Here is a 15,437-nt window from a genome sequence, read left to right as displayed (position 1 = left end):
GAAGAGAGTTGGATTGTGTTTTTTACTGCCCGCACTTTGGCTAAATATTATCAATTTACAATTAAGACAAATATTTAGCAACTTCTCTATGAACAAATTAGACTAATTTAAGGTAATATTTGGAAATGTCGATAGTAATAATGATATGTCTTATGGTATATCAAAAATGTTTGATAATTAGATGTTGCATGTGATAATTCTTAGTATAATTAGATATTCTGAGTGAAGATGTGAGGAATAAAATGTATGTCCTCCTGTTACCCTGCAGTTTATCAAAATCCAGGAAGTCATCTGAGATTGATTTTAATGCGTTGCCATTCTGCACAAAGTATGTAACCTAATGTCCTCATTCTAAGTGATAGGCAGGATGCTCTAACTACTCATTGACTGCACAGGCATAAAAAGCAACAGAACGCTTGTTTCAGACACCATTGACATCCAAATTTTTAATCTTCTTTTTTTTTTAATCTGATGCTTGTGCGTCACTCCCTCCCTAACGGCGCCCTGGGCATTTGCCTATTTGGCCCAAATCAAAAATAACCACCAAGCTGTGTTTTCGATAAGCAAATTTTCCTGCATGTTATGATACTAACGCGATGATAGCTGCACGGATAAATCTAATCTCCTCTGAGTGTTTGTTTGTGCTGTCAAGTGTGTACGTGCAAACCCTGCCTACCTTTGTATCTCCAATTAGTCTCTCCCATGTTTGTTATACTGGTGGATTCTTAGACAAAAGCCATTTTAATTTCTTTACAAGTCTTGCTTTCGCTCCCGCTATCTTATGTCACATCTAATTAGCACTCAGGGTCAGGCATTGCCGGAGTGACTGCTCATCCATAACTTTGAGCCGGGGCCGCTGTGGTCCGTGCTGCAACTCATTTTGGCATGCTTAATTGGAGCCTGAGATACAGCCTCGCACCACAAACAGATCCTGTGATGTATGCCTCCAAAATTGTCAGCCGGTATTAGCATTGTTTTTGTTCTTTACTCACCCGTAGCAGATATGAGAGCAAGCAAATTATAAGATGGAATGTCTAATGCAATACATCAGGTGCACCTGTAGTTATTAAATGAGATCCTGCTTGTTTTGTCAGTGCGTGCTTACAGCGCCTGGACGGAAATAGGCAGCTCTGTCACTAAGACAACTGTTTGTCCCTTGTTGTTTTTTTTTTTATGATTACTTAGAGAACGTCAGTGTGACATTTCCAAAGGATTAGCATGTCTAATTCTGTGTATTGTAAAGAGTGAAGTGAAATCAAGGAGATACAAACAAAACAAACAAAAAAAAGTTTTTAAAAAAGCCGTATTTAATCAGGAAATTTGCTTTAAATGAAGCCTTTCATGATTACTAAGCTTTACAGACAAATCTGATGTGTTCAGTTGATTGAGATGCCAGTCTATTCCTAAAATGTAATCTTATTTACATTTTCCTAAGATTAAGCTCATTTAAAAGATGTTTAATACCCAAATATTGGTGTATCTCAATAAATTAGAATATTATTGAAAAGCTGAGCTCTGTGACTAATTCAGTTAAAAAAATGAAACAAAGAGCTATGTATTTTAAGTGTTTTTTTTTTATCTTAATCTTGATCAATTTGGCTTACAGCAAATGAAAACACAAAATGCCGTTTTTTCAGAAACTGTAAATACACAACAGAAAAAGTATTTTCAAAACAGAAATGTTATGTTGTGGTCTATAGAGAATCATCTTGAAGGCGGCTGACTTGACAGTTGTCCAGAAGGCGATCATTGATACCCTCAACAAGGAGGGTAAGCCACAGAAAAGTCATTGCAAAATAAGCTGGCTGTTCAGAGTACTGTATCCAAGCATGTAAATAGAAAGTTGAGAGGAAGAAAAAAGTGTGAAAACAGGTTACATATTGAGCAAGGATAACTGCATCCTTAAGAAGCAAAGATTTGGGAGAGGTATAAGAAGGGTGGACTGCAACTGGAGTTAGTGCTTCATGAGCCGCTGTAGCCACAGACTCTTCCAGCACATGGGTTAAAATTATATTACTTTTGCAAAACCAATCATGAACGAGAGAGAGAGTGCCAAAAGTATAATTTCAGGAAACGAAAAAAGAAAAGAAAGAGGACTGGACTGTGGCTGGAGGGTCACAGAATCCAAGCCGCTTTGAGTTTCACTGTGAAGTTTTCACAGCCAGTGCGGATGTGGGGTGCCAAGTTATCTGCTGCTGTCGGTCCACCGTCTTTTATCAAGTCCAAAGTCAACACAGCCGTCAACCAGGAAACGTTAGCGTCCTTCATGCATCGCTTTGACAACAAGCTATATGTAGATGCTGATTTCATTCTCCAGCAGGACTTGGAACCTACCCACAACGCCTAATAATAACAAAAATAATCATCATCTTTTTGTCATTGCAACATACATTTCAATGAACTTTGTCCTCTGCATTCAACCTGTCCCTTAAGGAGCAGTGGGCTGCCACTGTGGGGGACCTGGGGAACATTCTGGGGCTAAGGGTCTTGCTTGGCGACCCAAAGTGGCAGTCTGTGGGAGCTGAACCAGGAAACTTGCAGTCTCTAAAGGATGCAAGCGCCTTGCTCTCCAATAGGCCATCGCTCCTTAAAAGGTCAAAGGTATTAGGTTGACGGGCCAGCAAACTCATCTTACCTAAATGCTTTCAAGAATCCATGGACTGCCGTCAAAAGTAAGGTGAGAAAAACCCCAGAACCAACAAAACGGATGAGACGAAGGCCACAATTAAAGGGACCTGGGATTTCTTGCAACCTCAGCAGAGCCCCAGGCTGATGCTCTCCATGACACCCTACATTAATGCAGAAACTCATGCCATAGGAGCTCCCTACCAAGTATTCATTGCATGTACTGTGCAGTAGATGGAAATACATTTCAGTCGGTCCATATTTCTTTTTAAAATCCTCTTTAATTGGTTTGGTATACCACAAGAATTTCTGAGAAACTAAATTCTGGGCTTTCATTTCCTGTTATTATTTGATGATCACAATTAACAGAAATAGCTGCTTGAAACGTAGCCGGTGTAATGAATCTATGAAACATAAGGAATTCCTTATTTTAAATTGAACTATTAAAACGCATTGACTTATCAGTTATTTTCTAATTGATTGTTCTGTGACTCTATTGATAACATTTATTTCACAATATTATATAACAAAACACCTGCTTTTAATTAGGATGCAGATAGTTTCCCCCCCACACTAGTCTGTAACTGAGGATGTTTTCGGTGGTAAGTGGGACTGTGCCATGTCTGTCATCTTACCAGAGAAAACTCCACTTTCAGTTGTACTCATTTAGTCATCAACACAGGTAAAACCTCCCATATCCAACTTTTCACATGTTTCTACAAAACGGAATTTCACATAGTACCTCCTGTTTGCTCATCTCCAGTTAATATCTTGTAAAACCCAAACAAACAACAACAAAAAACATTGTCCAGGATTTTAAAAAAATGTGCTTTTAATGAAATAAGAAAACTAACCAAGCAACAACTGAAAAAAAAGGAAGTAAATTACACTAAAAACAAAAGTAAGTGTGGAAAGTACTGGACTGGGTTAGACGATCGACTCGGATTTCCTGACTGACAGTGCTGTCAGCATACCTCCACTAACAAACCTCTTCAGCCCATAAATATGTTTTTCTTCTGCCTGTTGAAGTTGAAAAGTCATTTCTTCTGTGACAGTTTCAAGACACGTCATGGGAATGATAGACAGACAGACAGACAGACAGACAGACAGACAGACAGACAGAAAGAAAGGCATATAAAATCCAGCACCCAGGCATGCAGACTGCTCCTATAAACATTTGTGAAAGTATGGTTCCCTCTCAAGAGCTCAGTGAAATAAAGCGCGATTCTATGACAGGGTGACACCTGTGCAATAAGTCCAGTCATGTAATTTCCTCACTGCTAAATAGTCCACTGTCAACTGTTTGTAATAGTTAGTAAAAAAAAAAAAAAGGCACACCCTTAACCAAATGTTTTATGTAAGTTTTATCCAATTTGAACATTCAGTCTTCTCGCTATGTACGTCTAATAATAGTTTTAGATGTTAGATAAAAATGAAATGTTTGCATCTTTTAGCTAAAGCCTTGGTTAGCCGAGAGATTACAAAAAACTTAAATGTTCTCATATTACAAAGGTATCAGTCAGGGGTGGTTCTGAATACCTGTTTTATCAAATGCTTTAGGAATCAGGTAGAAAGCTCATAAAGATTTATTTTTTTTTACGTCCCAATCAATAAAACATTGGCTTTGGAAGTTTGGAATAACCAAGACAGCGTCTTAAAACTGTATCCAACATGGAAAAACCTGTGTTCTCACTTAAAGAGGGCTGGGGACCAGGGAAGTTCTTACAATCTGGTAGAGATGAAGATTATTTGCAGACAGTTGTTGCTTTTGAATCAAAACGCCTTAGTTTAAAGATTGTGTGTGTCTCTTATCTATTTTTTTTTTTATATCTAAAAAAACTGCTCCTCAGTCATCCATGTGATAGGTTTACATTGAAGGCAGTACAAGTGTTTTAAAGATTGTTTTGTGATTCATTTTTCACGTCACAAAAGCCAGCATTTTGCTCAAAGTGCGTAAACTTCTTGGATCTTTTGTACACTGTTCCGCCAACCTCGCATTGTCCTCCTGTCTTGCCACACCGTGACGCTACAGCTGCCCTAGCAGCCCCCATGTTCGAAATAAACATGTTTTCAGTCTTTCCTTTCTGAAGGCAGTATTGCCCCTTTTCTGGTCTGTCAGGTCGCCTTTTTCGGCATATTGCCGATAATTAAACGCTATTTAGGCGTGATTACTTATATGTATATAATCTAGATTATAATGGTTTGTTTATAATCTTGGGTATAACTGCAAATGTGAGATCATACGGGAACCATTTACTGGTGCGCTGTGTGCCTTGAGGCTAAACTCTGGGAAAAATTGCCCTCGGATCCATTTCCGGGAAATCATTATAGCCTTCCTACAAGAAAGAAAATGGAATCCTGAGCTCGTACTCTGCTAAACCAGTCATTTTTCTCAACATATTCTTTGAATAGGAATCGTATTGTCCACCAATATTGCTACCAACATCAGTAACAAGGTAAAATAACATTAATTGTCTAATAAAACAACACCTTCCGCCCGGATAACTTGGTTATTTATCACTTAGCAAATTTAGCTTCATCTGTGAACGTCACTGGTTGACGTCGTTTGCTAAGCTAGCTTCAGTTAAATGCTATAGGTGGCTTAATGTATTTTTAATGACATCTGTACGGATCTCCCTCAAGAAAAGATAGAAGTTTTATGTGTAAATATTCCAATTTCCCCTAAAATAACTACTAACGAGTAAGTCGACAAAGTGGAGACATTTAGACAGCGGTAACTATATCGCTCGTAGCGTACACAGTTAGCGCTAGCTAGCATCAGTGCTACAAACCGGGTTGTTCGGTCGTTTCATCAGCTCGTTTTAGGGCGACGGTACAAATAGCATCGGGTTCAGACTTTTGTTTTTTTTTATTACTTGGGCAACTTCGGAACCCGTCATCACGGCGTTCCTTTCCGAAATCGCTGCGTTAGCTGCCTTCCACAAAGCTAATTGGTAGCTAGGAAACGCAAGTCATAAGATGCCATTTTGTTTTTATCTCGACTTTGACCAACACACTGGTTGTGGTCTCGGACTTTTAAGGTGCACAGCATGGATATGCTTGAGTTTATCTGTAAGCATTAAAGCAGCCTTAAATCGCCGTGCTTTCTAGATTAAAGAGGACATTGTGTGCCTATTAACAGCCAGGCGGCTCAGCCTTACAAGCGGCGCATTTTACGGCTGGCAGGTCAAGTCTGCTCTGCCAACTGCGCTAAACATAAGTTACAGTTTCATCTTCTAAAAATACCTTTTGGGATCTCGTAATCGGGAGTTTGGCCGAGCTCTGTCCGTTCTTCCGTGAAAACCATTTGAATGTGTAAAACACGGCGTTTTGGCTCAGCTCTGGCTTTAATCGGTATGATGGTCAATTGTTCAGACAAATCAGACAATAACAAATATATTTTTTGGAAGAGCACTAATTATTTTTAAATGATAGCGAAACCATGCGTATAGATTCGCCATTAGAGAAGTCAAAAGATTTGATAATCCATATTTCTGGGGTCACTCATGTTTCTGACAGCAGAACACGTGAAAGGGGTTGTGACCCAAAACATAAAAGTCGCCACAAAAATCAGCTTTGTTGCTTCTAGACCTGCACAGTATGCATAACTGCAAATGTCATGGCAGTAACAACATGTGCAATACTGCGATTGCAAATAAATGTTTATAGATGTGATGTTGTGTCGTCCCCATTGCATTAACATAACATCTTTGCCCATTTTCGTTGATGCCCAAAGCAGATTTTCGCTGGCCGAGATGCACAGGTTCATGGGAGGTGGTAGGACAATCAGAATATTGGAAAATGAGTAAAGGCTGAAGGAGAAAAATAAAGCCGTTATTGTCATTGTTAAATTAAACAACAGGATTGCAATTTTGTGCTAATATGATATGGACTTGTTTTTTTGTTGTCAAAAAATATTTAGCCAATGTTCATTCATAAATGGTCAATATTTCATTTATCCATGGAATACATATGAATGACTCAATTCACATATAAGAGCCCTTTATTCAGCTGAAAGGTCTGTTTTTTTATGTTAAAAATAAGATGTCACCAATAGAACCACAAAGAAAACTTTGTGGCATCAAGTAAAAACGCATTCTTTTTATTCACTATTTTTTTAAGTATACCATATAGATAGATATTGAAATCATGTAGAAATTGCTTAAATGTTTTTTTCCTTTCTGCATTTAAAAAAAAAAAAAAATCTGTGTTTTGAGAATAGCTCAGTTATGCTGCGGTTTTTAGCTCTTTTGACACCGACAGTCTTTTCTCAGGGTTGAAAAGTATGTGCTCATGTTCAAATCAGCTGATTTATTTTGTGTGTGTGTGTGTTTGTTTACAGCTAAGACCAAAATGATCCTGTGCAGATTTAGGTTTAACGTGATCTTTTGATTTCGCCAACATGTCTCCTCTGACTGGAAGTAATATCGAGGTTCTGGAGTGGCTGAGCCAGAGTCCCGATTTGAAGCTGATAGAGAATCTGTGGAGAGAGCGAAAGATTAGGGTGATGGCACAGAGCTGTTCCCACTGAAAACGCCTGAAGCTCAATACAACAGATGTAGACATGCTAAAATCGGGTCAGCGATTATTAGAAAGGTTTGATTGGCAAGGAAAGTTTATTTATAAAGCGCTTTTCAGTAACAAGACCTTTCAAATTGCTGTATGTCAAACACCAATAAATGCTTTTTCTCTTGATAATTGTGGAAGGTGTAAAACAAATTACAACGTGCAGGCTGTGTTTAAATCAATAAAAACAGATTTTTTTAATTTTTTTCCCCCAATTGTAGCCTCATCGTTATTGTTCTTTTTTTTTTTTTTATCTTTTGGGAGATGCCAAAAGATAAAAACAAACTTTGTGGTTAAATGATGACTTTAAATCTAAATCTGACAGAGGTGTTAAAAATGTTGGCCATCGCTGCGGGTAATCTGGGAAACAATAACTAACAAATTGTTCAGGTTTTTTTTCTTCCCTCCACTCATCTTCAAATAAATCATACAGAGCCAAAGGTTTGACGTTTGTAAGATAGATGATTCAAATTAATAACAAACAAAAAAAGAGTTCTGGGTCCCTTTATGTAGCCAGTTACCTATAGCTTTAACCCTCGATAGCAAGTAAAAGTGTTTTTGTTTGAGGAGACAGGGCGGTCTGTAAAATCACCCAGTGGGATAAAAGTGTCAGGCATCACCGATTGTGACTTCCTACCTTCAATTTCTAACAATATGTTTTAATTTCTTGCAGTAACTGGATCTTGGCCAAAGTTGCAGAGTATCCCGTTCATTTTTCTACCCTTCAGAGTCGATGGAAGGGTCTGACAGCGTAGAGCAAGGCGGCGGCGGCGGCGGCGACCAGCCAGAGTCGCAGCGCCGAACGCAGTTGGATCGGCTGGACAGAGAAGAGGCTTTTTATCAGTTCGTCAACAATCTCAGTGAGGAGGACTATCGTCTCATGAGGGACAACAATCTCTTGGGCAATCCAGGTGAAAAAAAAAATCACTTCTTAAGTTGTATCCTCAACAGGATGATAACAGAAAGCTTTACTGGATACACATGGGGTAAAAAAACAACCAATACCCACACATAACATTTTCAAAAAGATATTTAACCTAGGATAATGTTTTTGCCTCTGGTTCAGCTTAGATCTGAACCTCTGCTTATAAAACTACTCAACTTTAGAAGACAAAGCAGCGGTACTCTAATTTAAGGGAATTCTTAAGAAATAAAATAAGGATCACAGAACACACCACTTTAAATAAACCATGGTTGGTATAAGAAAATCCAGTCTAGTTTTCAGAAGTCTTAAGGATTATAGATTTTTGAAAAGAAGCTAATATAAGTTGATCCAAATGGCAAAAAGAGCACAGCTGGATAAGAAGGGAACTTTAACACTGTGCTGTTTTATGATTTGTGGACATAAAGACGATGAAACGCAACAACCCCCTATACTCAGAAACCCAGAATGTTCTCAAAATTACAGTAAAAATTATGACGTTAGACTCTAGAAAAGTGTAATCCTGTTGTCTGCCTCTAATTGCAGATGCATTGATACAAACTGTATTTAGGAGAGTTGTCAACCAGTGTTTACAGTTTAGACATAAGATATCTGGCAGTATATTCAGGATGTTTTGCAAAGACCTTAGGATATATAATTGTTTGAGATGGCAGCAAACAATAGGGTCAACAACTGGCTCTACACCTCTAGCTTGGTTTTTAGGGTTGTTAATGTTAGTATTTTTTTTTTTAGCTTTTTAACTAAGACGTGAAAAAGCTGGAGATAAATTGAGAAAACGTTACGAAACCTGAGCGTATCACTGTAGCAGCTGTGTTCCTAAGGATTGTTGTCGCATCAGCATCTTTGAACAAACGTTGTCATCTGGAATTTGAACATCTCCAAATCGAAAACATCACAAAGACGTTGTTTACAAGAAACCAAACTTTGGTGTCGGGACGTTGTAAAGAACAAATAGTGGACGAGTAGTTTCACACTGATACTGAGTTTATTAATACTATCTGTAGTTTTGTGTCTTTCATATTTTTATATTCCGTTTTTTTTGTTGTTGTTTTTTTTTTTTCAACTTCTGGCTAGTTTTCGCTATTTTCACTATACTTGTGTTTGCTCAAAACGCAACCGCCTGTGGACAGTCGGAGATGTCCAGTCCATTTCTGTCCCTGGACAGTGGGTGGGGATATATAAGTTTGCAGCGTCCTTTAGTGATGGACCAAGGAGGGGGAATTAAATGGACAGTGGCATGCCCCGGTAAGTCTGGAGGTTTTTTAGTATTGTCCTGTTGCTGCGTTCAACAAAAACAGATCCCGCTTAAGTTCAAAAACACCAGTTTTTACGTTTTTGTTATGCTCGACATGTTAAGATTTAACCTATTCTCTATCTAGCTGTGTTTTTTTGTGTGTATCTCAGCCATCTTCCTTTTCTTTTGTTTTCCTCTAAGACCACATTTTGTTTTTATTCCAAGGATTAAAGGAGGGATTTTCTCCCTGCAGTTTTCTAGAGAAGAGAACGCGGATTATGCCCTGAAAGTAGTTCTTAATAAAATGTTTGGTAATGTTTCTTCCAGGAGAGGTAACTGAGGACGAGCTGTTCAGTAGACTTCAACAAATCAAAGACGGTCCAGAGCAGCAGAATAACAACCCTAGCACTGAAAGTACTGAAGAACCGGCTGGTATGTTGATAGAGTCTTTGATTATTTTCAGCGCATGATTTCAGCATTTCAATGTAATTTCCCTTTTGGTTTCCCCCCATCTAGAAACTCCAGAGAGCACCGAGGATCCCCAAGGTGGGGACAGCCTGCTGGACTGGCTAAACACCGTGAGACGGACCGGCAACACGACGAGGACGGGACATCGTGGAAACCAGTCGTGGCGGGCTGTGAGCCAGACAAACCCGAACAGCGGCGACTTTCGCTTCAGCCTGGAGATCAGCGTGAACCGCAACCTGGCCGAACAGCAGGCGGCCGCTGAGGGAGAGCAGGGGCCTCCGGAGCAGGCCCCAGTGAGCCAAGAGGAAGGCGTCGCCGATCCTGAGCCGCAGGTTCCTATGGAGACGGAGGTGGTGGAGGAGCCTGTTGTGGAAGAATTAGCCGTCATTGTAGAACCGGAACCTGAAGAAACGGTCGAAGAAGAGGTCGCGTCCCAAGAAGCTGTAGAGGAGCCTCCCAGTCCGGCGCCAGCACCGCCTCCGCCTCCAGTCGCAGCTCCGCCCTCACCGGAGCCACCCCCGCCTTGTTCTTCTCCACGGAGGGGACAGCGGAGACCCCGCAGCCGCAGCCCAGAACCACGCAGGACGAGAGCCCGTTTAGCCCGGAGCCGCTCACCTCTTCGTTTGGATCAGCTAGACGGTCTACCCAGCCAGCGAATCCCCTACGGCTCTCAGAGCCCCAGTTCTTCCACTGACACGCCCCCCGTGCCTCAAGTGGAGGGCAGCTCTCGGACTCGACAGCACATTCTCTCCAGGCAGATCCCAGCAGACGACGGCGCTCAGCCCCCCAGCGCCGAGGCAGAGTCGGCCCCCGAGGCCCAGAACGTCAGACCTCAGGAGGGGGAGTCTAACGGGAGCGAAGGAGGCTCAGCGGAGCGCCGTCCCCCCACCATAATGCTCGACCTGCAGGTGCGTCGCGTGCGTCCGGGCGAATACCGGCAAAGGGACAGCATCGCCAGCCGCACCCGGTCACGCTCGCAGAACTCCAACAACACGTTTCTCTATGAGAGCGATCGGGGCGGGTTTCGCAGGACCTTCTCGCGCTCCGAGCGCGCCGGGGTGCGGACCTACGTCAGCACCATCCGAATCCCCATCCGCAGGATCTCCGATGCCGGGTTAGGAGAGGCGACGTCGATGGCGCTCCAGTCTATGATCAGGCAGATCATGACGGGCTTCGGCGAGCTAGGCTACCTCATGGACTCCGACTCGGATTCTTCAGATTCAAACCGCGGCACCGGGACGCCCGCCGACACGGAAACCCTCACCAACCCAGAAGCTAGCAATGCAGACGCCGCCGCCGCCGAGGAGCAACCTGCGTCCGCCGCCACCGCCGCCGGGGCCAGAGAAAGGACTGTTGAGACAGACGTGGACGGGGGCCTCACCGCTGGCCCGCAGGCCCCCGGGGGCAGGGCGCTACTGGGACCCCCCATCAGCCTGGAGGAGCCCAGCTCCCTACCCTTCCTCCGACTCGCTCACTTCTTTCTCCTGAACGACGACGACGACGACCAGCCGCAGGGGCTGACCAAAGAACAGATCGACAACCTCTCCATGCGCAACTTTGGCGAGAGCGACGCCCTGAAGACCTGCAGCGTCTGCATAACGGAGTACGCCGAGGGGAACAAGCTCCGCAAGCTGCCCTGCTCCCACGAGTACCACGTGCACTGCATAGACCGCTGGCTCTCCGAGAACTCCACCTGCCCCATCTGTCGCAGGGCCGTGCTCGTGTCGGCCAACCGAGAGAGCGTGATCTAACTCTGAACAAACTCCGACCTTTTTTTTTTTTTTCTCGACATCTCGAACTAATCACACATCCAAGTCATGCAAGACGCTTTGAAGAAATGCCTCCACTGTTGAAATTTACCGTTTTCTCATCACTCGTGAGTTTGATCACTATGTTGCAGGTTTCATTTGATGAGCTCGGTGGGGGGGGGGGGTGTCTCTTGACATGCAATCAGACTCTTAATTTGAAATCTGCCATCGCTGTCCCGAGCCGAGCTAAGGCGGTGCATGCTGTTGATCGACCCGTAGTGTCCGCGCGGCGTGGCGCACCTCGCCCACGTACACAAGCAGACCTATAATCTCATATTCAACCCTTTGATTGTAAAAATGCTGCTGTACACCTGCAGGTAGTTTAAACACTTCAGACGTCTTCTTTTTTGGTATGAATCCTAATTAGCACCTCAAGCACAATTCTTAGTTGCAGCGGTTTAAAAGTATTAGCTGTAAATAGGCTTCTAAGAGATAAGTTTGACTCTTTGTATCGTTGAATTTGTTTTAGGACTAAATTATCTCGCTGGAGGATCTGAAGTCATTTCGGTTGCAGCAGCTTCAAGCAGGCCTCGGTGTAACTTGTGCTCCTTTTTTTTTTTACAGGACCTAAACAAAGCTCTCCTCTGGAGTTCCATTTGCCAACACCTTGTAATGAATAAAAAAAAAAAAACAGTGTTGCTCTGGGTTTAAGGAAGACAACGTTTGGGATCCTGCCATGTTTGTTTCTTAAGGTTTTTTTTTAATGTATTTTTTAATTTTTTTGAAGCAGAAGAAGTATCAGACATGGAGATCTGCCAGTATTGGCCTCAGGTGAATTTTGCCCCTTTCGCAGATGTGCACCCCCAACGTTTCCTACCCGTGGCGTCCCGTTCTGCTTTCGGTTTCCATCCGTCAGCACGTCGTTTCCCAACATTGTACTTAAAACATTGCATATCCGTTCATTGTTATTTGTAAGTCACATAAATGATGGCGATTAATGAAATTGAAAACATGAAATGTTCTTATGTTTAGAGAAGCTGTTTATTGCACCCTGTATTCGGGCTGTGAGCCCAGTTTGGCCAATTGATCCTAATGATGACCCTTGATCAGAACCACCTTGCTGGTAGATATCAGACTCCGTATAAAAAGACATTTTCTTTCTGTAAACCAAGTAGATTATGAAAAAAAATTACGTTTAACCACAAATTGGAGGCAAACCTACAAGGCGTAAACTCGCCGTACGTCTCGTTGCAGATGCAAGGGGGCAAAATGAACAGGATACGTCACCGGCGTCAGCAGATTTCATTTAGTAGACCAGTTCTAATTTGATCTTAAAAACTAAATATAAAGTCCACCCCCCCCTTCCGCTATTCAAACATTTTGTGGTGTACAGTGGTTCAACAATCATTTCCTAACGCCAACAGCTGCTGTCTGCTATAGCTAGCTCATCGTACTTCTCTGGTCCTGGGTTCGCAGTGTCAGCAGAAAACCGGCTTTACATGGGGATGGGTTTTTTAAAAGTCAGAATTTCTCTCTGAAACATAGGTCCACCGTATTCTACAAGTTGCTGAATAATATTTATTGAACGACGGCTCGCGCTCTCTGACATTGGCAGGAAATGAAAGTTTCAATAGAAAATCATGGGGTTACCCATCTGCTTTATGAGCAAATCCTCCCAAGTGGTGTGCAATATTTGCAAAATGTACAAGTATAGTAAAACAGACCATGATCTAAATGTGTACTATTGTTAAAAAAACCAGTTTAAATCCTAAATGAAGACTTATAACCCTTTACAGTATGTGTTGAAGTTGATTTTTGATTAGAAGCTATGTAGGTTTTTAATAATTGTTGATAAACAGGAGCATCAGTAAAGGAGCTAAAAGGGCATCACTATTATTGCCATCTTGTTTCACTGTTTGATGTCTTAGCCACGATTATTACCTCCCCTTTGCGGGACACAAATATTTGAATGCAAGATGTTGAATAGCATAAACCTGTAAAGAATAAAAAAAAGAAAAAAAAAATGAACTGTTGTTTCCTCCGAGGGCCGAGCTTAGGTTTGGCCTTGTTCTGTGACCTACCCAGTGCAGGATGTTAACTGGGTGTTTTAATGAAACTAACCGCTGAATTAAAGTTATGCTAGAAAATAATACATCAGAGGTATGAGTTCTGTGCTCTGCTTGTGGTGTTTGGTTTATGATCATGCATGTTTGTGCTCACGTCTTTTGGTTTTTAAACGCTTTATCTTGACCTTTGCGACGATTCCGGCTCATTTCCGCGACGTTGATGTTGGCTTTTCGACAGTCGCGCCACAGGGATGCAGCCGCGGTCCATGAGACGGATGATATACAAGGTTTCTGTCAGACATTTTTAAGGCATTTTATGATTTAGATTTGTGACCCAGATGAGTTGTGGAAGTAAATAACTTACCTAGCAGAGCTCACACTCAGGTTAGTAAAGCAAGGAATTTGCTTTTAAGCATCTTCCTGGTCTGGGTAGGTGTGGAAAAATTTTCAGTTTATTTCTCATTCCGTTGCATGAAAGATTAATCTACCTTTCTAGGGATTTAAATGCACATGACATTAATTTTTATATTTATTTTACAACCTTTTGTCTTTGAATTGCCACACAGCAATTACTTTTTTTTTTTTTTTGACAAACCTGGTAGAGTTCCTGAAGGAAAGAACAGATACATTGTTCTCCCTCTTTGGTATCTAGACCTGTTCAGACCAGATTTGTGGACTGGTCTGTGGGGTTTGAAAACTTGGCCTGTTGTACGTATCAATGCACTGAAGCTCCTTTTTCTTTTCTTTTAGGAACAGAATAAAACACGTAAAACCTGCATTGGGAAGCGCATGTATTTAGTGGGTGGTAATTAAATCCAGATTTCACTTGTCTACAGTTGAGCCTGAAATGAATTCATCCTCCCCTGGTAGATATAGATTTAAAAGGATTTTGATTCCATGTGGACAGTTTCTGGTAGGAAATGAGACTGCCATCTCTGTAAAAGTACACATCAAAAATAATGTCTTAAATGTCTGAAAACCTGCACGTTGAAGATGTATAACATTAAAAATATTTATTGCCCTTTGATCCAGTCAAACCCTTATAATTGCAGAGCAACTTCTTGCATAGTTGACCTTGTATTTTGGTCCTTGGTGATGATCTTCCAAGTCTACGACGTTGACGGGTCCCCTTACCATCACCCTAATCTTTTAGCTCCTTCCACAGTTTCTCCTATCAGATTTTACTCTGGTTCGGCCATTTTAAGGCTTGCTTTTCCTAACGGTGAGAAACGACCCAACAAGTTACTTTTAACTTGCTCTGTAAATAAGCAAGTTAAAAATAATTTCTCACATAAGTTGGTGGTTTTCATAGTTGACGTGTTTTTTTTTTTTTTCAAACCAGTCGCCTTGTTTAAAATACATTTGCTTCTTGATAAAGGAGCTAGTAATTAACAACTCACAAATCTTTTTTTAATACCCTAAATAAACTGCAGTAAGCCCGTTTTGGGAGGACACTGATTTGAATTGATGTATTTTGTAACAGGAGATTGAATTAAAACAAGCCACATGAGTCAAAGCAGACTTGTTTCTGGAGTGAGTTAACACATGTAAGGCAATAGTGACAGCTTATACCCTGGGTATGTCTGCGTTTACTCTCAAACGTTTCAATAGGAAACGCTTCACAAGGCCGTTATCCCTCTACAAATATTCTACCCACACTTTTTCCTTCCACTAAACTTTCTATCTCACAGCACTCTGAACTGCCAACTTCTTTAGCAGTGACCTGTAGTGTCCTACGCTCCTAGTGGAGGGTGAGACTGACATCTGTCAAACCAGCAGTCTTCACC

General features: G+C 41.6%; 1 protein-coding gene across 1 annotated transcript; it reads left to right on the top strand.

The window, feature by feature from the left end:
- Nucleotides 1–4,930: 4,930 nt before the first annotated feature.
- Nucleotides 4,931–14,397, top strand: rlim (ring finger protein, LIM domain interacting). Its single transcript, XM_012855162.3, has 4 exons — nt 4,931–5,081; nt 7,865–8,102; nt 9,696–9,800; nt 9,885–14,397. Exons 2-4 carry the CDS (start codon nt 7,925–7,927, stop codon nt 11,585–11,587), a joined length of 1,986 nt encoding a protein of 661 aa, XP_012710616.2. The 5' UTR covers nt 4,931–5,081; nt 7,865–7,924; the 3' UTR covers nt 11,588–14,397.
- Nucleotides 14,398–15,437: the final 1,040 nt, after the last annotated feature.

The sequence above is a fragment of the Fundulus heteroclitus genome, chromosome 23 (genome assembly GCF_011125445.2).
Source record: "Fundulus heteroclitus isolate FHET01 chromosome 23, MU-UCD_Fhet_4.1, whole genome shotgun sequence".
NCBI classification, from domain to species: Eukaryota; Metazoa; Chordata; class Actinopteri; order Cyprinodontiformes; family Fundulidae; genus Fundulus; species Fundulus heteroclitus.
Note: the sequence above shows the minus strand (reverse complement) of the source record. Positions and strands in the feature narration are given on the sequence as shown.